Source organism: Cetorhinus maximus, chromosome 1 (genome assembly GCF_964194155.1).
Source record: "Cetorhinus maximus chromosome 1, sCetMax3.hap1.1, whole genome shotgun sequence".
NCBI classification, from domain to species: domain Eukaryota; kingdom Metazoa; phylum Chordata; class Chondrichthyes; order Lamniformes; family Cetorhinidae; genus Cetorhinus; species Cetorhinus maximus.
Genome location: NC_135879.1, coordinates 207,413,395 through 207,434,775, shown reverse-complemented (window position 1 = coordinate 207,434,775; position 21,381 = coordinate 207,413,395). Strand labels below are relative to the sequence as shown.

At 44.2% G+C, this 21,381-nt stretch overlaps 1 protein-coding gene across 3 annotated transcripts in view; it reads left to right on the top strand.

The window, feature by feature from the left end:
- The window catches only part of rab27b (RAB27B, member RAS oncogene family), a 217,874-nt gene that overhangs the window by 177,854 nt on the left and 18,639 nt on the right, over nt 1–21,381 (top strand). For all 3 annotated transcript variants that reach the window (XM_078552323.1, XM_078552331.1, XM_078552340.1), the window contains exons 2-4: nt 9,308–9,479; nt 16,280–16,359; nt 20,237–20,340. In XM_078552323.1, coding sequence (XP_078408449.1) covers nt 9,327–9,479; nt 16,280–16,359; nt 20,237–20,340 — 337 coding nt within the window. In that variant the 5' untranslated portion in view covers nt 9,308–9,326. The remainder of the gene's footprint in view (nt 1–9,307; nt 9,480–16,279; nt 16,360–20,236; nt 20,341–21,381) is intronic.

The window sequence follows — 21,381 nt, the reverse complement described above, 5'->3', positions numbered from 1 at the left end:
GATTATTAGCACTGGCATGAACCTGTTTGACCAAATAGCCTGTTTCTACAGTGGTTCCATCCTTTCTGCTGCTCTTTAAGTATTTTTTAATTCATACCTTGTATATAATTACAAATGATGCCACCATCATTGTACTTTCCTACTCCTACTGTTGGGTAGGGATTGTAAAACCTGTCCTTACAAAGGAACTCACTACCCCTTGTACTGTATCAATTTATCACCTTCACTACTGCATGTGTGGTCCTTATTGTAGTAAGAGTAAATTAAGGTCTGTGCATTTAGTTAGAATTTATGAAATGAAATTCACCTTTTCACTGTGTGGTGCATAAGCTGTTGACAGAGGAACACGGCTTTTTCTTTTATCTTTTTGTACTATGGAGTATCATTTTATATTTACTCTGGGAGGAACTTCTGCTTCCAGGCTCTGAGGTAGAGGTGATCTATTATTAGTGACAGGCCTCCACGGAAATTTTCAGATATTTGTGTAAAATCAGTGCGTTCCCTGTTTCTCACAGATAGATCTAGGGAGCCAGGCAAATTCAAAATAAATAGCACATTTGTTGAAGAGTTTTTCTGAAAATAAACTCCCATACCCACAGCAGTGAAAATTGAAAGTAGGATAATTTCTGAGGTTTGCTTTCTCTTAGTGCGCTCAACCTATTGCATTTGTGGAAATGTTTAGCAGAGAATTGTTAATTAGACAAATGTAAACCTGTAGCTTGCTTTAATTAAAGTAAATGCACATGGAAGTGCATACTCATGTTTCACATACCTATGTAATTGGAGCGGTAAGGTGCTGCGCAGTGAAAGCCCTGCCATTAGCTTTGAACTTGTTACTTGCACATACACTTAGATGGGGAAATGGGTTGAACAAATACTTTCCTAGAGGCATACCTAATGGGAGCACCAAGACCGACATTGCGACACTCCTTCCTAAAAAGGGACTAAAGCTAGCACAGCCTAGTTAATGTTGAGTCTCAATAATCCTATGCTAACTCTGTGTATGCGTTCTTTAAAAAGTTAAAATTTAATACTTTTCATGAGCAGTATTTTCCACTCAGAGATAAAAACAAAAAACTACTGGTCATGAGGACTCGAAACGTCAACTCTTTTCTTCTCCGCCGATGCTGCCAGACCTGCTGAGTTTTTCCAGGTAATTCTGTTTTTGTTTAGTATTTTCCACTCGTCAGGCGGGTGGGCGCTCGACCCGAATGAGCATAAAAGGCGTCGGGCAAGCGTCCCGACGTCATCACGCACTTGCATGATATTTCGCTCGGCAGGCGTGCGCAGGAGTCGGAGCCGCGCCCGCCATTAACTAAGAGGCCAGTTAAGGCGCTTGACAGCCCAATTGATGGCGATTTAACGTTTCCCGTCACTGATAGTGTCACTGATAGTGGTTGCATGTTGCACCTTCCGCAATCTGGCACTAGCAAGAGGGGGACCCAGTGGAGGGAGAGGATCTTGAGGCAGCTGCACAGGCCTCAGATGATGAGTCCAGTAGTGAGTCAGAAGAGGAGCACGGTGAGGAGAATGCTGAGGGCATGGAGCCAGACCACTGTAACCTCCAGGGATGCAGGGACACCAGGGACACTTTGATCCAATGGTCCTTCAGGCTGACAAATAAGAGCTACCACCTCATGCCAGGGCTGCCGCCTCCATCCTGGATCATAGAAATGACCCTTTCCTTAGCCCCCAAGATATGCTCAGTGCCTGTGCAATAAAATTTCGAGCCACCCACATCCGGCATTACATACTGGCCTACCCTGCACCTACAAAACAAATGAAGCATACTCAGACCATAACACAAAAGCAAATATAATTTAATATTGAAACTCACAAAGTATTGAACAGGACAATATCCGGTGTTGGTAGTCACACTATTAAAAAGAGAAAAACAATGTGGGGGAACAAAAGATCGCCCATGACCAGTCACTCTTCTGCTTAAAGTGCTTTAAACTTATGTTTACGGGTGCTACGTCTTGGTGCTCCCCCCTCGCTGGCACCGGCATTGGAGACAACCTGCTGACTCTGCTGTCCTGTTGGCCTTGATGACCTTGGCGGTCATCCTCTGGCCAGTGGAGTCCGTGCTGGCCCCGCCTGAGAGGGAGCAGCCAGTTCCATGGCTGGCCCCCCCCACCCCCCAGTTGCCGCAGCCTCATCAGATGCCATGGTCACTGGTAGAAGGGCAGAGGAGCTGATACCATCATCCAGAGCGCCCTGAGAGGAACCTGCAGAGACGACAAGCAGCTTGTGCGCCTATGTGAGGTCGCATTGGACCTCCCTGCTCACCATTGATGGATGGGCACCTAGCTGGGATACTGGGCGCGTCGTCCATATCATACATGGACACTAAACAGCTGAGGTTATTGCCTGTCTGAGGGCTGGCAGGTCCGAGCGCGACCCCAGGAACTCCTCATTCTGTTCCTGGAGCAGCCTGTCCATGAGAGTCGCCACTCTCCATGGAGTAGGCATTGTGCTCGGCCATAAGGGTCAACGCAGTGGTGGCTCTCTGCAGGGACTCCTCCACAACGGACACCATTGCATGCATTCCCTCATATATCTCCACCAGATCACCTGCACACCCCACTGGACATCCAGCATCTGCTGCCTCTTGGACAATCCCAGAGGCTCATCATCGGCCTTTGACTGAGCATCATCCTGGTCTCCAGCAGTCCTCTGACTGCCAGCTCCCTGGGCACTCTCTGCCTCCGCCTGCACCTCAAGCGAGCGTGAAGTGCCCTCACCAATGTGCACCGAGATACTAGCTGCCGAACTAATGCCCACCAAGGTGCTGGTATCTGCACTGGTGCCTGCTTCAGAGAATGGGTATGATGCAGGTACTTGGGGAGCATAGTCATCCTCCGGGGTCAAGGGTAGCTCCCGCAGGTCCTGCGCTTGGCTGCTTGGTGGCAGATCTAAGGGAGAAGAAGGATATGTCATTAGTTTAAGTCATGACACTGTCCCTGTGCATGCCAGGCACCCTGGTGAGACCATGGAGATCTGTATCACGGTGCCATCATCTTTCAATGATCAATGAGGAATCCAGTCTGGAGGCCTCCATCAATGATGAGACTGCACAAGAATGTTTGAAAAACTCTCACCTCAGTGCGCTGCAGTCTTGTTGGTAATTTCTTCATTTGGAGGTCATTGGGTAAATTTGGTTATTTTGGTTTACCGTCCCCACAGGGGACAAATAGGAATCCAGAACATCAGTGTTTATTTATTAAAAATGATTTGCTGGGAACTAGTATCACTGATATTAGTGGACAAATGCTTAATGGATTAATACCTGCATTAAGTTACAGAATTTCAAAATGAATATGTTAAATGTTTATCTGCTAATACCGTGATCAGCAGTTGTTAAGTTAATTACTAACCAATGCATGGCTCTGGTCATTAATGTTCATGCTCCAGGTGAAGAGTTAATGTTCAGTGTAGCAGACAAAGCCAATGTTGGAAAAGTAGTTTGGGCGCTGATAAGTTAAATCAAGAAATACTGGATAGTGAAAACAAGCTTATACTTTAAACAACTGTAAACTGGAGGGGAAAGGAAATTCTGAGGGAAGCAGGAGGTTTCACAGTTTAGTGAAAAATGAGCCTGAGGAGACATTGTGAAGAGTTATTGGACTTTGACCCTGACAGAAGTGCTGCTGACATGTGGGGTGCTCACCTTGTTATAGTGCCAATGGTCAGCAACCTTGACACAAAGGGTGGATTTCGGGTACCTGCCAGAGAGGATAGGCTGGGAATCTGATAGAGGGGCGGGGGCTTTATCAATAATTGGAACTGATGCCATGCCTCTTCTTTCGCTCCCTGTTAACCTGCAGCCAGTGTCCCCATATAAGTGCTAAAATTTGTCAGAAGTGCTTTGGGAGCCCACACAACCCTGGTAATGCTTTGCCAGGGTGGGGACGGGTTAATACTCACCTTGGGTGTAGTTTTGTAGTCTGAGGTCTGACACCCCAGCCACACCGCGGCCGGTTGATTGAGGTGCATGGCGCCTCTCAAGCTTCAAGGCCTCTTGCTCATGCCGGGAGAGGGTGAGGAAGTGTGGAGGTCCTCTGCCAGTCTGCAGCCTCTCAATATTGCAAGGGATGTCTTCTCCTGGAAAGACAGAGGAACATTGATTAGTCCACTCTCTACCTGCAGCGACATTGCAACCTGACCAACCCCAGCTGGGGAGCACCTTGCAGGGCACATCCGAGTCGTGGCCCTCGAGCCGGAAGGCACTCAGTCAAAGCAGCCAGGGCTCATTCCCTTGGCCAGCTCCAGTGTGATTGACAGTTGGCACTCAGACTCTAACACCCCTGAGCTCCACAGGGGGACAGCCAGCCCAAAACAATTCAATGCATTGAACCCTGCCAACACGGTACTCACCCTTCCTGAGCACAGCAGGTCATTGAAGTGCTTCTGGCGCTGCACCCAGGTGTGCTGCACCATGTCGTGACTGTTCACCCGGGCTGCCACCTCCTCCCATGCCCTCTTTGTGAGGTGCAGTAGCCTCTTCCTCCCATCACTGAGGAAAAGGGTGTCCCTTCTGGCAGCCACCGCCTCCGGCAAGGCACTCATCTGTAAATGGGGGGGTGCTGAGTGCCCAGCCGACCTCACCTCCTGCCTGGTCTCTGCACCCTCGTTTGCAGTCATGTTGCTGCTGCAAGTCCAAAGCGGGCAGCCTCCCTGTGGCTGCCTGTGCAGTTTTTGGCCACCTGGTCACCATTGGACCCAGCAGACCACAGACTCCCGCCCCCACCCGCCCCTTTTCTGAGGTTCCCCAGCCGGTGTTTACGCTGGGCAGGCCTTAATTGACTCGCCAGCGTGAATTTGCGGTCCAGCCCCGATTGAGGGCGGCAGTTGGCTTCCTAACCGCTCCCGCCTGTCCTGGCCGAGCCTGCCCGGCGAGGGCAAAACTCCGCCCCATATATTTTGTTTTCCGAAGCCAAATAGTTGGCATCCTTCTGCTTGTGAGAGATGATGAGAACGCAGCCTCAGAGCTTTGGTGATGGCTGAACAAACTAATTCTGAAAAGACAAAGTCTGCCACAAGTGCCACACATGCAGTTTCCCTTGCCAGTGGTGCTGGATGACCTCTGCTGACACCTTGTTCAGCACTTGACAGCCAATGAAATACTCAATGCTTCTAAGTGAAGAGAGATAGGACATGAATTTCTGCTGCTGGTTACTCAGCTCATCTGTCACGTCTTTATTGAAAGAGTTGTGGAAATGCTATGGATGGGGTGCAGGGGGCAGGAAAAAGATAATAAATGCAGGGGGTGGTGGTGGTGATGGAGGAGAAGTTTGAGGGTGTGTGAGAGCGATGAAGGGTTGCAACAAGTAATGGAACAAAGTACGAATAGAATGGAGGTGGACAGGAAAGTTGTGGCCATGATACAGAGCCTCCCTGTTTATGCAGGCTGCTCTGTTATAGCCCGCCAGAACCTGCTGAATTGTCACCTGATGGCAGGATCGACCAATGAATACCTGCCCCCCACCACCATGTAACCACACGTGTCTCCTGTGCCCACTGCCTGCCCTTTAAGTTCTAATCTGAATTGCGTGTGTGCTGGATCCTGACACACAAGAGGGAGTGGTGCCTACTTCTGATTCCGCCCCCAGGACCCCCATGCCTCTTATTAAATTCCACCCTAAAAGTCTCAACTACTCCTCCATCAACATTTACTGTTTAAACAAAAATGTGTCCAAAAGATCAAGTGTGGCGATCTGCATTCTTTTCTTATTTTTTTTTACTTTCCTTAGAAGATAAGTCAATGTCTAATGGTGTACACACAGGGAGTCAAGTATAAAACCCTGATTTTAACCTACTGTGCCTGGAGACAACAGGATGTGTTTAGGTCAGATGTCCCATTTAAACCCAGCTCAATTTTCGTCAACAATGAAATATAACATCAAGCAAGGTTTGAATCAGGCTTAAATATGCCCCAGTCTCAATAGGAACGTCAAGTTAAAACTAGGGAATGTATCCTGCAAGTCAAGCAGGGCCAGAGGGCTGGTGATAACTTAACTAGACCATGCAGTTGTAATTAAAAGTCATTTTGCAAAATTGAGGTACTACACCTTCACTGGTGAGGGGATCTAATCATGATGGGGAGGATTTTGTCAACAGTGTGCCATTCCTAACTGTGATGAAACTCAAGACAAATCTTACCCTAAGTTGAGTTTGGGAGTTTGGAAGCCAGGAACTCCAGTTCCCAGTGGGCCTCGGACCTCCTGTGCATGTGTCGGCTGGGAAAGAGCCACACACATGCACCTAGTTTTTTTACATTCTTAGGCCGGGAACCTGCCCTGCGCGTCTGTGCAGGAGAAACGAGGAGTAAATGGCATGAAAAGCAGGTCAAGTGACCTGGAACCAGAGGGCCATTCCAGAGAGTGTGTCCCAAGGAGCAGGTCAAGGGGAGGAGGTCAGGGAGAAGGTGCCAAATCAAAAAGAAGGTCCCAAACCAGGGAATGGGAAAGAAAGAGGTCCCAGAACAAAGTTCCAGGCAGGGACAAAAACAGGGATCAGGGATAGATCCATTGAGTCAAGATAAATGACAGGAGCAGAGAAAAAGGCTCCGAGTTAAAGAAAGAGCTGCAGGGTGCAGAGTTGAAGAAAAGTGTGCTTGAAAGAAGTCCAGCAGATCCAAGAGGGCAGCCAAAAGTTGGTGACTCCGTGCTGCAGGCCGTAAGGGCAAAGGTACCCTTGTGGAGCAGTGGTATTCTGCTTGGCATGACCAAAGATCTGAAAGTGTGCTTGGAAGGTGAAGTGTCAATGTACTCGGAGATCCAGGGGAAAGGAATCTTGGAAGGCGAGGTTGAAACCCTGGAAGTAGATTCTTGTTGAAGCCATCCAAGTGGGAGTGAATTTGGAGAGAACTCCAAGGTGAGCTGTTCAAGAGTGTAAATGGAAACCCCCGTGAGAAAGATAGAGTTTCAGTGAGACTGGTTGGCCCACCAGGGTTGTTGAGAAATCCATTGAATCTACTTTGGTTGTCATTTACTTTGGAGTGTAGTATGTCTGACCACAGTTCACCAGTTTGCTTACATGTACTGCATATTTACCCAGAATATTAAAATATAAGACAGATATGGTAAATTTTTTGTCTTTCCAAATCTGTATGCACTTGTAAAAATATAGCTGGGGTGGAGGAATTGTGAATATTTTAATCATTGTCTTGTGTTTGTATTGAGATCTTTACAACCTTTTTGCCTGGTGTAATATTTTTCTTGCTTAATAAATATTTTATTCTTTGTGTTAAAAGTAGATCAGCAGACTTCTGTGAATCTGTTCAGTAACTTTCCTCCACAACTTCCAAAAAAAGCAAGATTAGGATCTATCAACCAGGTTTCACTTTGGGACCTGACTTGTCCGGTATTAACATCAGCTAGGATCGTAACATGACATTGTAACCGGAACTGCATGCCACTTGCACTTTCTCCCTTTTTTGCCATTTCCCAAGTGATTATAATTAAAATTCTAAGTGCCAGTGGCGTGTTTGGAAAACACATGTGACTTAGCAGTGGGAAGCTTTTGATTGGTGAAATCCACCATCAGCTGCCAATGCAGCAGGTACGGGTGGGCTATAAAAGTACCTCCTGATCAAACAGGGAGACTCAGCCTTACAGCCACAACTTTCCTGCTCAACTACATGGCCATTAACCTAAGACTTCGGAGCACAATGTTGGCATGCTTTTCAAATTAAATTTCACTTGAAAATGTAACATTCTGGGCCTTGTTGTGGTGACACAGAACATTCACAGAGTCTGCTGAGGTAAGCAACATCTTACTGTGGCTTCATCTTACCATGAGGTCAACAAGAGAGAGCAGGACCATGTGACATTGCATCACTTCCTGTGATAATATACACTGTGTCTCTTAGCATATCATACAGTTAGAATTAACCCCTTATACTACAGAAAATATTTTACATTACATTGGTTCCACTTTATTCATGTGTGCACCCTTGTTATTTTTTGAGATAGGCTTATTAGTCAGAGAGCTAAATGTAATGGTACGCCTCACGGTTGGTATACATTGATAATTGCGGGGGAATTAGGGGTTTTTCCTTTAAAGTGAAAGAAAGAATTTTGTGATATTTGTTCAATCTTTATTGAATGCTCATGTTAGTGTCCAGTGTTATACTTACCACTCTGTGGGACATGCGTGAACTTGCAGGCTTAGCTGGCCCTCCCTTCTATGCATTGTAAAGGACATTGTCCGAGATCATTCTCAGCAGGGGTAAGTGAAATGTCACAGGTGAACTCAAAGCCCTGTAAGGACTCTGCCATCCGACACCCTGAGTTGGACATACATTTGGACAGTAGTGACACTGCCCTTTAGGCTCCTTATTTTCTTACCTTGATTGACTGTCCCCACCACACCCAAGGTTTTAGGCCCTTCCCACTTCATTCCTAGATGCCCCCAACTCCATCCTTTGTCCTCCCCTGGATACTTCCACTCTTCCATGCCCCTGGCTCCATTGCACAAACCCTCTCACCACTGACTCACTCTTTCTGGTCCCGAGCCTCGATGCAAGAGTCCATTCTCCTGCTCCCCTCCCTTGTGCCGTCGAGTTAAACAAGGAAAACTGCTGACCTTACACACAACTGCACAAAGCCACCTTCAAACAGTGGTGCACACCACCTTCAAACAATCATAAACAGGGTGCCATGAGATTCTTGTGTGCTGTTGACTTTACCTAAGGGTAGGACTTTATTAAAGCTGTTTTACACTAATGAATATTCATGGTATGCAAATATCAAGTGAAACCTGCCACAGGCCAGTGTAATGCTCAACATGCCACTGACTTTATCTCTGCATCTCAATCCGCTGTCAGCAAATCAACATTTTGCTTGTGGGCTTGGTAAAATCCCACCCCACCCCACCCCCCCACTCCAAGCGTGAGGGAGTTACCAGGTAGTTATGTGAGCATAAGAATTTATAATGGAAAAAGTTGAGAGGAAGTGTTTCAGCCTTAGTAGCTGTAATAGGTTGTACAGTAGCTAAAAGCCAGCTTTGTGCTTAAATTAAATTGCACTTCTACTTCAAAAGGATTAAGAATACCAAAGGATCACAAGACACTTTCTATTGATATCTATTTTGAGATTCGCATGTATATCAATAATTTTTTTATTAAAATTCTTGAGCTGCCTGGGTGAGGAGCATTCAGTGGCTGTGTATCTTTGGGGCCATTTGAAACCTTCATGTTTGTTTATCAACAGCCGTAAGGATAGGATCTCATGAGTGATGGTTACACTTTGTACTGTGAGATTTTGGTTCTCATGCCCTGCTCTTTCTGACCTGGTTTTTACAGCGCCAGCGTGAATAGCACTATGACTGATGGGGACTATGATTATCTGATCAAGCTCCTGGCTCTTGGAGACTCGGGAGTCGGTAAGACCACGTTTCTGTACAGATACACAGAGAATAAGTTCAACCCCAAGTTTGTCACCACAGTGGGAATTGACTTTCGAGAAAAGAGACTGGTGAGTGTTTGCCTGCTGTTTTAACCATTCCAGCTGTGGTCTAATAATTTACAAACATGGACTAAAGGGGTAAAATACTGCAAAAGAAATTAAACTAGTTTTTAAAATTTCATTTTAATTTTACTTGTAAAGACCATCATTTGTCAATTATTTGGATATGCTGTCGTGAAAAGTCTGGGTTTTCAATAGCAGTTATTTATCTTAAGATGTCCTTCGCTTCCTCTTCCTGCAATGTCCATTCTGGGTTAGGGGAATCTCTTGTGAGTTGAATCTTGATGAATTCAACTAATTTAGTCCGAAAAGTGAGTTTGTAATAGTCCAAGCAGCATATTGCTGCTCTGAAGAGTGAGATTATAGAGTGTATTAAGTTGCTTAATGCCTTGCATTCTTCCCACTGCATGTTTCTGGGAGGAAACTATTTTTGGTTTTTTGAAAAGTTAACAGAGAGGGCTTTTTAGAGAAATGTTCTTGATGTGGTATATATGGAATTCCAAAAGACTTTCGACACAGTGCTGCACAACAGACTTGTGAGCAAATTTATAGCTAATGGAATAAAAGGGACAGTAGCAACATGAATAACAAACTGGCTGAGTGACAGGAAACAGAGAGTAATGGTGAATGGATGTTTTTCGGGCTGGAGGAAAGTTTGTAATGGAGTTCCCCAGGGATCAGTGTTGGGACCCTTGCTCTTCCTGATATACATTAATGACCTAGACCTTGGGGTACAGGGCACAAATTCAAAATTTGCAGATGATATGAAACTTGGAAGCATTGTGAACTCTGAGGAAGATAATGTAGAACTTCAAAAGGACATAGACAAGTTGGTGGAATGGGCAGACAGGTGGCAGATGAAGTTCAATGCAGAGAAATGTGAAGTGATTCATTTTGGTAGGAAGAACGTGGAGAGACAATATAAAATAAAGGATACAATTCTACAGGGGCTGCAGGTGCAGAGGGACATGGGTGTATATGTGCATAAGCCATGAAGGTGGCAGGACAGGTTGAGAATGCGGTTAATAAAGCATACAGTATCCTAGGCCTTTTTTAATAAGGGCATAGAACAAAAGAGCAAGGAGGCTATGTTGAACTTGTATAGGACACTAGTTTGGCCTCAGCTGGAGTATTGTGTCCAATTCTGGGCATCACACTTTAGGAAAGATGTGAAGGCATTAGAGAGAGTGCAGAAAGGATTCACGAGAATGGTTCCAGAGATGAGAAACTTCAGTGATGATAGACTGGGGAAGTTGGGGCTGTTTTCCTTTGAGAAAAGAAAGCTGAGAGGAGATTTGATAGAGGTATTCAAAATCATGAGGGGCCTGGACAGAGTGGATAGGGAGAAACTGTTCCCACTCATGAAAGGCTCGAGAACAAGAGGAAACATTTAAAAGAAGCAAAAGCGACATGAGAAAAAACTTTTTCACACAGTGAGCTGGTAATGTCTGGAATGCTCTGTCTGATGGTGTGGTGGAGGCAGGTTCAATCAAGGAGATCAAGAGGGAATGTTGTCGGAAAAGGAAGAATTTGCAAGGTAATGTGGAGAAGATGGGAGAACGGCACTAAGTGAATTGCTCAGTCAGAGAGCTGGTGCAGACACAAAGGGTTGAATGGCCTCTTTTTCCATTGTAATAATTCTGTGATTCTATTGAGAGGAGATCACGAACTACTGAACTGAGAGGAAATCTCAATCTACTTACGTACCGAAAATCATAGATTCATGCAGCACAAAAGGAGGCTACGAAGCCCTAACAGCACTGTGCGTGTACCTGCACCACATGGACTGCAGTTATTCAAGAAGGCAGCTCACCACCACCTTCTCAAGGGTAATTAGGGATGGGCAATAAGTGCTGGTCCAGCCAGCGATGCTCACTGGCATCGATTGATTTTGATTTTGAAAAAATCCATTGTGCCTGTGCTGGCTCTTTAAATAAGCCATCCAATCAGTCTCTTCCCCTGCTCTTCTCCCATAGTCCTACAATTTTATTTTATTTTCAAGTATTTATCCAATTCCCTTTGAAAGTGTCTATTGAATCTGCTTCCCCACCCTTCAAGATCACAAAGTGTTGCTGCAGAAAAATAATTCTCATTTCCCCTCTGGTTCTTATGCCAATAATTTTAAATCATTTTACTATGGTTACCGACCCTCCACCAGTGAACACACTTTGTCCTGATTTATTTTGTTGACTAAGCATTGACGAAGATGATTATCCCCTGGAGGAGTGGGGCTATCTGGGTTACTCTTGCAGAGAACCAGCATAAACACAATGGGCAGATTGGCCACCTTCTGTGCTGAACCTTTCAAAGACTCTTTTGACAGAGTAGCCTAAAATTTTCATTGCTGTTATTTTAAATTATTGGCCTTGGTCCAAACATGGACAAAAGAGCTGAATCAAGAGGGGAGGTTGGAGTGGCTGCCCTTGACCTCAAGGCCACATTTGACTGATTGTGGCATCAAGGAGCCCTAGCAAAGCTGGAGTCAATGGGAATCAGGGGGAAAACTCTCTGCTGGTTGGTATCATCCCTTTCACAAGGGCAATTAGGGATGGGTAACAAATGTTGCCCTTGCCTACGACACCCACATCCCATGAAAGAATAAAAAAAACTTGATGCAAAGTGGGATGTTTTTCAGTCCCAAAACTCCCTAAAAGACAGTGTCATGAGGCAGAACTTTCCCTCTGTCAGGGAGAAGTTCAGGAGCGGGCGCACCTCTGATCGGTGGCCCCCAATCGGGGGCGTGCCACCATTTTACGTGGGCGGGCCAATTAAGGCCCGCCCAGCGTGACGTCCGCAAGGAAGCACTATGCGCTCCCTGTGGAGGGGGTATTCCCTGAGCCGAGAGTGCGCTCTTTCGCGCATGCGCACGAAGGAGCGCACTCATCTCCCTGAGGCTAAGTGCTGCCTCAGGGAGATCAGCTCCACAATAAAAAATCTTAAAAACAAAAAAAATTCCCTGATATATCCCCTCATGTGACACTGTCACATGAGTTGGGACATGTCCATCACTTTTAGTTACACCTTTATTAAATTTTTAAAAACCTACATGAAACCTCGTCCCGCCCGTGGACGAGGTTTCATGCTTTTTCCAATGCCCGCCAGGGCTCACGGCCTGCCCGCTAACCTTAAGGTTGGACAGGCAGGTCCACTAATTACTTTAATTACTTTGTCAATGTCCTCAATGGGCAGTTGACAGATCGAGGGGTGCACAGCTGATTCGGCTTCGTCCCTGCCGACCTGAAAATTGAAATGAGGCAGGGTGACATCGGGAGCTTCACCCAACGTCATCCTGCGTCATTTTACGCGTCGGCGAGCGGGCTCTGTCCCCCCCCCGCTCACCGACTGGAAAATCCTGGCCATGATGTATTTAATTCTATCCTAATCTTGATGTGCGATGAGTAACATATTGATACTGCCCACGACAAATCCCCCAGTGCTGCAGATGGTGCTTTAGTATGCCAAGTTCAACCCAGCAACGAACATTAATCAAGCATTTAAGTAAAACTTCTTCTTTTCGCGAAGGAAATTAAGGAAGGATAACTAGGGCAGTGTTTCCAATAGAAAGTGCCTCTTCTCTCTCTGCGCAATCAATATAATGTTCAGAGTTTAAACAAAACTCTATCACCTGGTAGGAGATGGTTTTATTTTGACATTTTTGGATCAGTGAAGATCCTCCAGCCTTGAGTTTCCTCTCTGCCAGAGAGTTGTTAAACTGAGATCCGTTCTGGGCCTACAAGGAAGCAACATCCTGGGGAATCCTCTGTATCAGCAACTTGAACTAAGTCTAGTGAATATTGGAATTCCTAAACTGACAAACATCCAACTGCCATTGACTTTGTTTTGACCGTAGCTGACGTTAGTGCTGCACAAGCCAGATATCAGGTTGAAATCCGTCTCATCCCATCGTATTTTTTTTTGTATTGTAGAAACGAAGAGGGAAAGCTACTGAACTCAAAAGCGCAGGACTCCAGTGATAACGTTTTTAAAATCTGAAGAATTAAAATGTTTATTAAAAGAGAAAAAAACTTAAGCACACGAGATAAAAGATAAGAACTTAGAAAAATCTTACAAAACACACCCCAAAAAGCATTATCAAAGGTACACATTAAAACTATCCTTTTGGCAATAGCCCTTATAGATCCTTAACCATAAAATCTAGGAAATATTACCCAAACCGAGAAATTGCTTTCATTTTTTAAACAGAAGTGCAATCCATGACTTCCCAGAACAACTCCACGCTGATGTGGTTTTTCCAAAGGGAAATTTGAAACAAACTGTTCCTCAGGACAAATATTCTGCTGGTCCAAAATTTGAGCTGCATTTCTTCAATTAAAAGACTTTCACAGCTTTTCCAGCACATTCCAGACACACAGGAATTGGCTTTCAGTGGGACTTCCCCCATAGCAACTCACTACAGCTGAAACCCTGTTGTCATAAATACCCTTTTCATCCCGTTCATCTTAGTCCTCCATTGTCTTCAAATATCTCTTTGAAAACTGTGTTTCCCAAATATTAAACCTTTTATGTTCCCATTTCCTCTCTATTTTGGGTCAATAAAGTTTAAAATGCCTGCCCCTGTTTACTCACATATCTCCTTTAAAATGCATGGACAGAACTTTGCCCTCATCGGGCGGGGTCGGCAGGGGCAAGCGGGAGCGGTCGCCACCTGCAATCAGGCCAATTGAGGCCCGCCCAGCGTGAAGTGCGTGCTGCAGCACTGCCTGTGTGCGTGGGGGGGAGGGGTGTGGAGGAGGGCGAGCAGGGAACTTTGCGCATGCGTGCGTGTGGGCGCAGGAATAGCTCCTTGAGGCACAGAGCTGCCTCAGGGAGATGAAGATTTTAAAAATTAAAAATAAAGAATTTTAAAATGTTAAAAAAGATGTGCCCTCATATGACTCTGTCACGTGAGCAGAGACATGTTATTAATGAAATGTTAAAAGTTTTATTTAATTTTTAACGTTGGAAACCTCATCCTGCCCGTGGGATGGGCGAAAAATTTAATTCAGTTGGTACTTCTTTGGCCTTATTAGGCCTGTTAATTGTCAACGGGCGCGCTGCCAACTCCCGGGCACGCCTGCCGACCAAAGTATCCCGCGTCATTTGATGCTCATTTGGGTTGGCCGCACTTATCCACAAACGCTCATTTCAAATCTACCATGTTTACTTGTAAGTTAAAACCCACCAGAAGGCCACATTACAAACGCAAGATCACACCTTTAATCTTTTACCTCTTACTTTCTACAGACAATCTGGCTCCAACAACCTTGCCTTTGGCTAACCCTGGACACACATAGACACAGCTTTACCCTTACCCACACAGAATATGTACATAAACACAAATATAAAAATATACACATCATCACAACTTTCTGTGGCTTGTGTGATTCCTGATCAACATTGCTGCCAGTGCAGAGCGCCCATGTCTAATATTTTGCATGTGACAGTTCACCATTGCTCCATCAACTCACCAGTGGATAGACAATAATAACAGGTCTCCATGTTACCGTAAAGAAACCTGAGGATATCCCTGATAAAACATTACATTTTAAAAAGTACTATTTAACATGAAACAAAGGGGAGAGTGAAGTATATTTTGTAATGAAAGTATTTTCCCCTCTTGTCTCTTGGTACTGAAGATACAGTCAAAGGTTGCCATGATTTTCCCAATGATAAACCTGCTTTCTTGCAATTTTTTTTCTAATTTATTCATGGGATGTGGTGTCGTTGGCTAGGTCAACATTTATTGCCCATCCCCAGTTGTCCTTGGGAAGGTGGTGGTGAGCTGCCTTCTTGAACCGCTGCAGTCCCTGTGGCATAGGTACACCCACAGTGCTGTTAGGGAGGGAGATCCAGGATTTTGACCCAATGGCAGTGAAGGAATGGTGATATATTTCCAAGTCAGGATGCTGAGTGGCTTGGAGGATAACTTGCAGGTGGCAGTGTTCCCATCTATCTGCTGCCCTTGTCCTTCTAGGTGGTAGAGTTTGCAGGTTTGGAAGGTGCTGGCGAGGTAACTTTGGCGAGTTGCTGCAGTGCATCTTGTAGTTGGTACACACTGCTGCTACTGTGCGTCAGGGGTGGAGGGAGTCAATGTTTAAGTTAGTGGATGGGATGCCAATCAAACAGACTATTTTATCCTGGATGGTGTTGAGCCATTTGAAAAATGAAAGAAGAATATCATTTTATGATCTGTTTTTCAGCCTGTTAGAGCAGAATTATCTGGAAGAGGGGCAGAAGGTTTTTCAAATCTCTAAATAAAATGTTGCCTCATGGATTAGAATCTAATGGGTACTGATTTTGTTTTGTTGCTGTAATCTGTTGGACGTTGTTATGATCCTGTCATGAACCCCATCGCTAGCTAGAAACCTGAACCATCCCAGTTGGTCATATCTTATTAGAATGCGCCCGCAGGCTGCCTATGCTAAAGGGGCACCCTGAAATGGTTTGCTGGTGAGGAAGGGCAGGAAATGGGCCAGGTTGGCCAACCTGGTGTGCGGGGAGGGACAATCTCAAGACTATTGGCTGGGGGCTGGTGGTGCGTACTAGAACCCGCAGCGGCCCAGAATATTTTTCTGCACCCATGGTGTTTATCGCCCTGTTTTCCAGTGTAAATGGAGCAAGTAGCTATAGGAAATCCACCCCATGGTGCCACTGACTCCTTACTGCAAAACCTGAGTTCTGCTACGTGTAATTAATGGATATAATAAACCTACTAATATTATTTGAGCCAAAGGCATGAATGTCTACTTTCCTGCAGCAAGCCATCTTTGACAGGCAAGATTGCCAACCTGATTTTATTTATTTTTTAGGTGCATCATGTTGGAGGCGCAAATGGTAAAAACCCTTTTAAAATTCATCTCCAACTGTGGGATACAGCTGGGCAGGAAAGGTAATGATATATATATATATATATACTGTTAATTAACAGTCAATGATAATTAATGCAGGTTTTTTTGTATATTAAACAATGATTGACTTAATTTTCCCCTGTTGGTCTCATTATATTCTACTTAAAAAAAACACTGGCTTTTTGAAATAAATTATTCAGCAAGCGATGTTTTTATTTGGAGAGAGAGAAAACAGGTACTGTTTTATGAGGAAGATTTTAACTGCCAGAGGGCTCCTGGTGGAATTTCTGATTTCAATTTGATTCCTGCCTCTCTAGGGCAGTGTGTGACCGTAGTGAATTTAACCCCTAAATTTAGTGTCGTCAGAAGATTTTAAATGGTTCCTTTGATTGCAAGGTCTAGATCAGTAACATGATTTATAAAAACACGTAGTTAGTCTGGAAGTGCTCAGCAGGCTGGATGAAAGGTCATTGACCTGAAACGTTAATTATTTTGCGCTCCACAAATATTGCCTGTATTTTCAGTATTTCCTCTTTCCATTTCAGATTTTCAGCATCCACCATATTTTGCTTTTGTACATATTTAGTCTGTTCGTTAAGTGAATATGGATAGATTTCAAATTTTTTTTAATGGTTTGTAATTGTTAATAAACATTTAGCATGATGTTCCCATCCGCTCTTCTACTGTGTGCTTTTAAATTATCTATGTGCAAATGTGCTACAAAGGAGTGCTTCACAGCACTATAAATGCTTGAGACAATGCTTTCAGTGCTGCCAATCAGATCCTGTAAAGTCGTTGCTCTCAGTACAAAAACATATTCAAAATATCCATCCGATTTAAATAATTCATTTATTTTAAGTGAGATCTAAACATATATTTATTTTGCTTCGATGCTTTATCATTCATTTTAATTTGCAAAGTTCTGGTTTCCCTCCTTCAAGTCTTCTTTTTGTGCGAGACAAGTCCTCTGCCCAGATATTGACATTCTCCTGGAGGACCCCTAGTCCTGACTTCTGGAAGGCATTCATCACCCAGAGGAAAATTGCTATAAGTGCAAAAGCATTGGCCTGAATTTTCACACAGATGGAGAGGCTCTTTCTGGTTGCAAAAATGCTGGCAGAGGCCCAAATCTTGGAGTTCCGCCCCCGAACCCAGCCTTCACTATTTTGATTGCGGGGGGGTGCTTAGTGGGGAATGGGGATAGGTTCTAAATTGCCCACCCATGGTTCCCGGAGGCAGCTGTCCATATGGATCAGCAATTGCCCCCACTCATGTGTGATGTAGGTGTGTTGGTGAGGTAGGTGTCTGAAACCTGAAATGTGCAGATTAGACCAAGTAAGAGCAGCTCTGGACCTTGTGGATTTGTTCGGATAGCCAGGGTGCCCTTTTGGAAAGGTAAGATATCCCTTTTGATATGGTCCCTGGACACCTTTGGGGGCAGAGAGGCGGTAAGGCACCCTTTGAGAAAGGTCAAGTGCCCTTTGGGATTGTTAAAAGTAGACACGATTGTGCATAAAAAGTGTACACACTCATTAGAATTTCCAAGCTGTCACAGAATTACAGAATCATAGAATTGTTACAGCGCAGAAGAAGGCCATTGAGTCCACTGTCAAAGAACTGTCAACGCTTTCAAAGAGCTTTCAAAGCTGTCAAAGAATGTCAAGCTGTCAAAGAACTGACCAAGCTGTCAAGAAACTGTCAAAACTCATTGGAACTGTTGAATCTGTCAAGGGATTTAACTCTGCTGGGCTTTAAATTTAAAAACTATGGCGTTTAAAAAAAAATAGTGCTTGATATTTCACTCTGTCTGTTTACATAAGCCTGAAGTCTATCATATTATAAGATTTGTGCTGCATAACTGATTTTACAACCAAACATTATCACAGTGGGATGTCTGTTAAGTGAGCAGTTTGAGTGACAGCTCCAAGTGGTTATAGAATAGAAATGTCTGTTTAAAAGAGGTTAGTTGAAGGAATTTCAATATATTGATTTTTTTTATAAATGGGAGTTTATTTTTAAATGATATCATCCATAGACATGTCAAGTTATTTTATGTCAGCATGGCTCCTGAGGTTTGTCCATGGTGGATGTTAGGTCAGTTGGCATGGAGTGGATAAGAGCAAAAGATGGTGGGTGGGGTTGGTATGAGTTGGCGCAGGGGCTATAAAGGGCCATGGGGATGGGTGAGGGGCATGGGTTGGCATAGGATGTATTATGGTCCATGGGAAATGGGTAGAGGGGTATAGGGTGGCATGGAGATATAGGGGGACATGGGCGTGGGTGGGGGCATGAGGTGGAATCGGCTGGTATGGATGGGGCTAGGGTACTGTGCGGGTGGTGTGGGTTGGCGGGCTTTTGATTTGTTCATTTTTAAAACTACTTCACCACAGAGGCAGTCCTCCTGCCCAGATCGCTTCCAACAGCCTTCGCACTCTTTCTGGGGGCGGTGGGCATGACATCTAATCTAGCATGCCCCCCCCCCGCATTCCCAACATCTCTCTCCCCCCCCCACCCCCCCGCCACTGAAGCGTTCCAGGATTTTGATCCAGCAACAGTGAAGGAGTGGCGATATATTGCCAAGTCAGGATGGTGAGAGGCTTGGTGGGGAACTTGCAGGTGGTGGTGTTTCCATGTATCTGCTGCCTTTGTCCTTCTAGAAGGTAGTGGTCGTGGGTTTGGAAGGTGCTGCCTAAGGAGCCTTGATGAATTCCTGTAATGCATCTTGTAGATGGTGTACACTGCTGCCACTGTGCATTGATGGTGGAGGGAGTGAATGTTTGTGGATGGGGTGCCAATCAAGTGGGCTGCTTTGCACTGGATGGTGTCGAGCTTCTTGAGTATTGTTGGAGCTGCACTCCCCCAGGCAAGTGGAGAATATTGCATCACACTCCTGACTTGTGCACTGTAGATGGTGGACAGGCTTTGGGGAGTCAGAAGGTAAGTTCCTTGCCACAGGATTCCCAGCCTCTGACCTGTCCACAGTATTTATATGGCTTGACCAGTTCAGTTTCTTGTCAGTGGTAACCCCAGGATGTTGATAGTGGGGGATTCAGTGATGATAATGCCATTGAGCATCAACGGACTTTAGTTAGATTCTCTCTTGTTGGAGATGGTCATTGCCTGGCACTTGTGTGGCACGAATGTTACTTGATTTGTCCTTACTACCACACTGCTGAGATCAGCTAATGTTGTGCATTCCTGGAATTGAAACTATGACCTGTAAGGCTCAGTACTGAGCTGCTTACTCTGCCTTTATAAAAAGCAAAGCTTAGCATTGTAGGTGTACATATGTTTTGATAGTTATGGAGGCAGGATAATGGCAAAGGAGTGCCCAGATGTATGTCTGTGATTCCCCACAAAGGTTTCATAGAATTTATTAGCACAAGAGAAGAACATTCAACTCTTGCTAGTTTTTCTAAATGAACTATTCATGTAGTCCTATTTCCTGTCCTTTCCTTCTAAGTTCTTACCTTGTGTACACAGGCATTTGCCCACAGGAAAGAAAGGGTCACCCAACTATCTGCGCTCATGCCCTTCTGGGTACTTAGAGTAGAATAAGCTTGGAAATGTGTTGCTAGTCCTCTTGGCCCAGTGAAAGTGTTTGAATTAGGGAGCCTCAAAAAATGTAGAGGGAAGAAAAAGCCTTGAGTGTCACCCTCAAATGGGGGAAATAAATTACTTCACAAACAGCAAAACCTCTTTATCGTCAAAGAAAATAATTTCATGTACTGAATGTCAAGATGATGCCCAAAATATTATATTACAGTGTATGAAATTAAATTATTGTCTTGCAAAACAGATTTTCCTGAGGAGACATTCCACTGTGGCAGGGCATAATGAAAATTGGTAGGAGACTGGCTACTTGATTTATGCATTGTTAAAATGGATCATAACATTGCATTCATTTTATTTCTGTAGGTTTCGGAGCCTCACCACAGCCTTTTTCAGAGATGCTATGGGATTTTTATTGATCTTTGATCTAACGAGTCAACAGAGTTTTCTGAATGTGAGAAACTGGATAAGTAAGTATGATAGTAATTCAGTTCTACTTAAAGCATTCTTTTGAGGTGGAGCTTTTATTGAGAACTCACCAAGAACATGAATGAACCTGTTTTTCTACATTGGAAAGTTTCTAGAAAAAAATGTATGTGTATTCAACAGTGTTGTGTTTACACAAGGCTTTCAGATCATCTGAAATTTGTGACACTTTATCTGTTGGAAGGCTTATAAATTTGTTTGTCTGAACTTGGCATCAATTAATCCATGTTCACAGTCCAATGTGCCGTTAGAAACTAGACATGATTTTGTCAGAGGCAAATTTGATTTATCAAACTTGTAATAAGCTTACGGTTGGAAAGTTAAATGTGTGTGCTGTGAATATGATAATGCATGAGAGTTACAATAGCAGAAGTAAGAGATTTTTGACTTTTGGTTAAAGAAACATTAAACATACATGCAATTACTGAGGGAATTTACAATACAGTTTTTGACTGGCAGACATGTAAGTAAAAGATTATGTAGAAGTCACCCACAGGCACTGCATTTTAAATTATTTCCATAAAGCCATCTACCAAGTAATGCAACTACAAAGCAATGATTAATACATCTTGTTAACTTCCAGGTGCATGGAGATGCAGTAAAGTTGCTTCCAATTTAACTCTGTATACTAATGCCACTCAATGGGGTCCTGCACAGCAACATATTGAATCTTGAAATTAAATTATTTAATTATTGCATCACACATGTGTGTGCTATAAATAGAAATCTAAATAGGGAGCACCGTGAAGTGCGATGTAAATTCACCATCAACAACCTCATGCACACTCAACCTACCTTTCAAAATGATGCTTAAAATATTACCGGCTCATAATGGTAATATAAAACCAGAGTTACAGGGTTGGTGATGACCAACAGACGGATGGGATAAGTACGTTGCCAGTGAATCTGAGACATGATGAAGTGAAGCTACTTATTATATCTCTGTCTGCTATGAACATTCACTTACTTGATATCTCATATTGCACTGGTGGCACAAAACCGAGAATCGTTTTCAAATTTGGGTT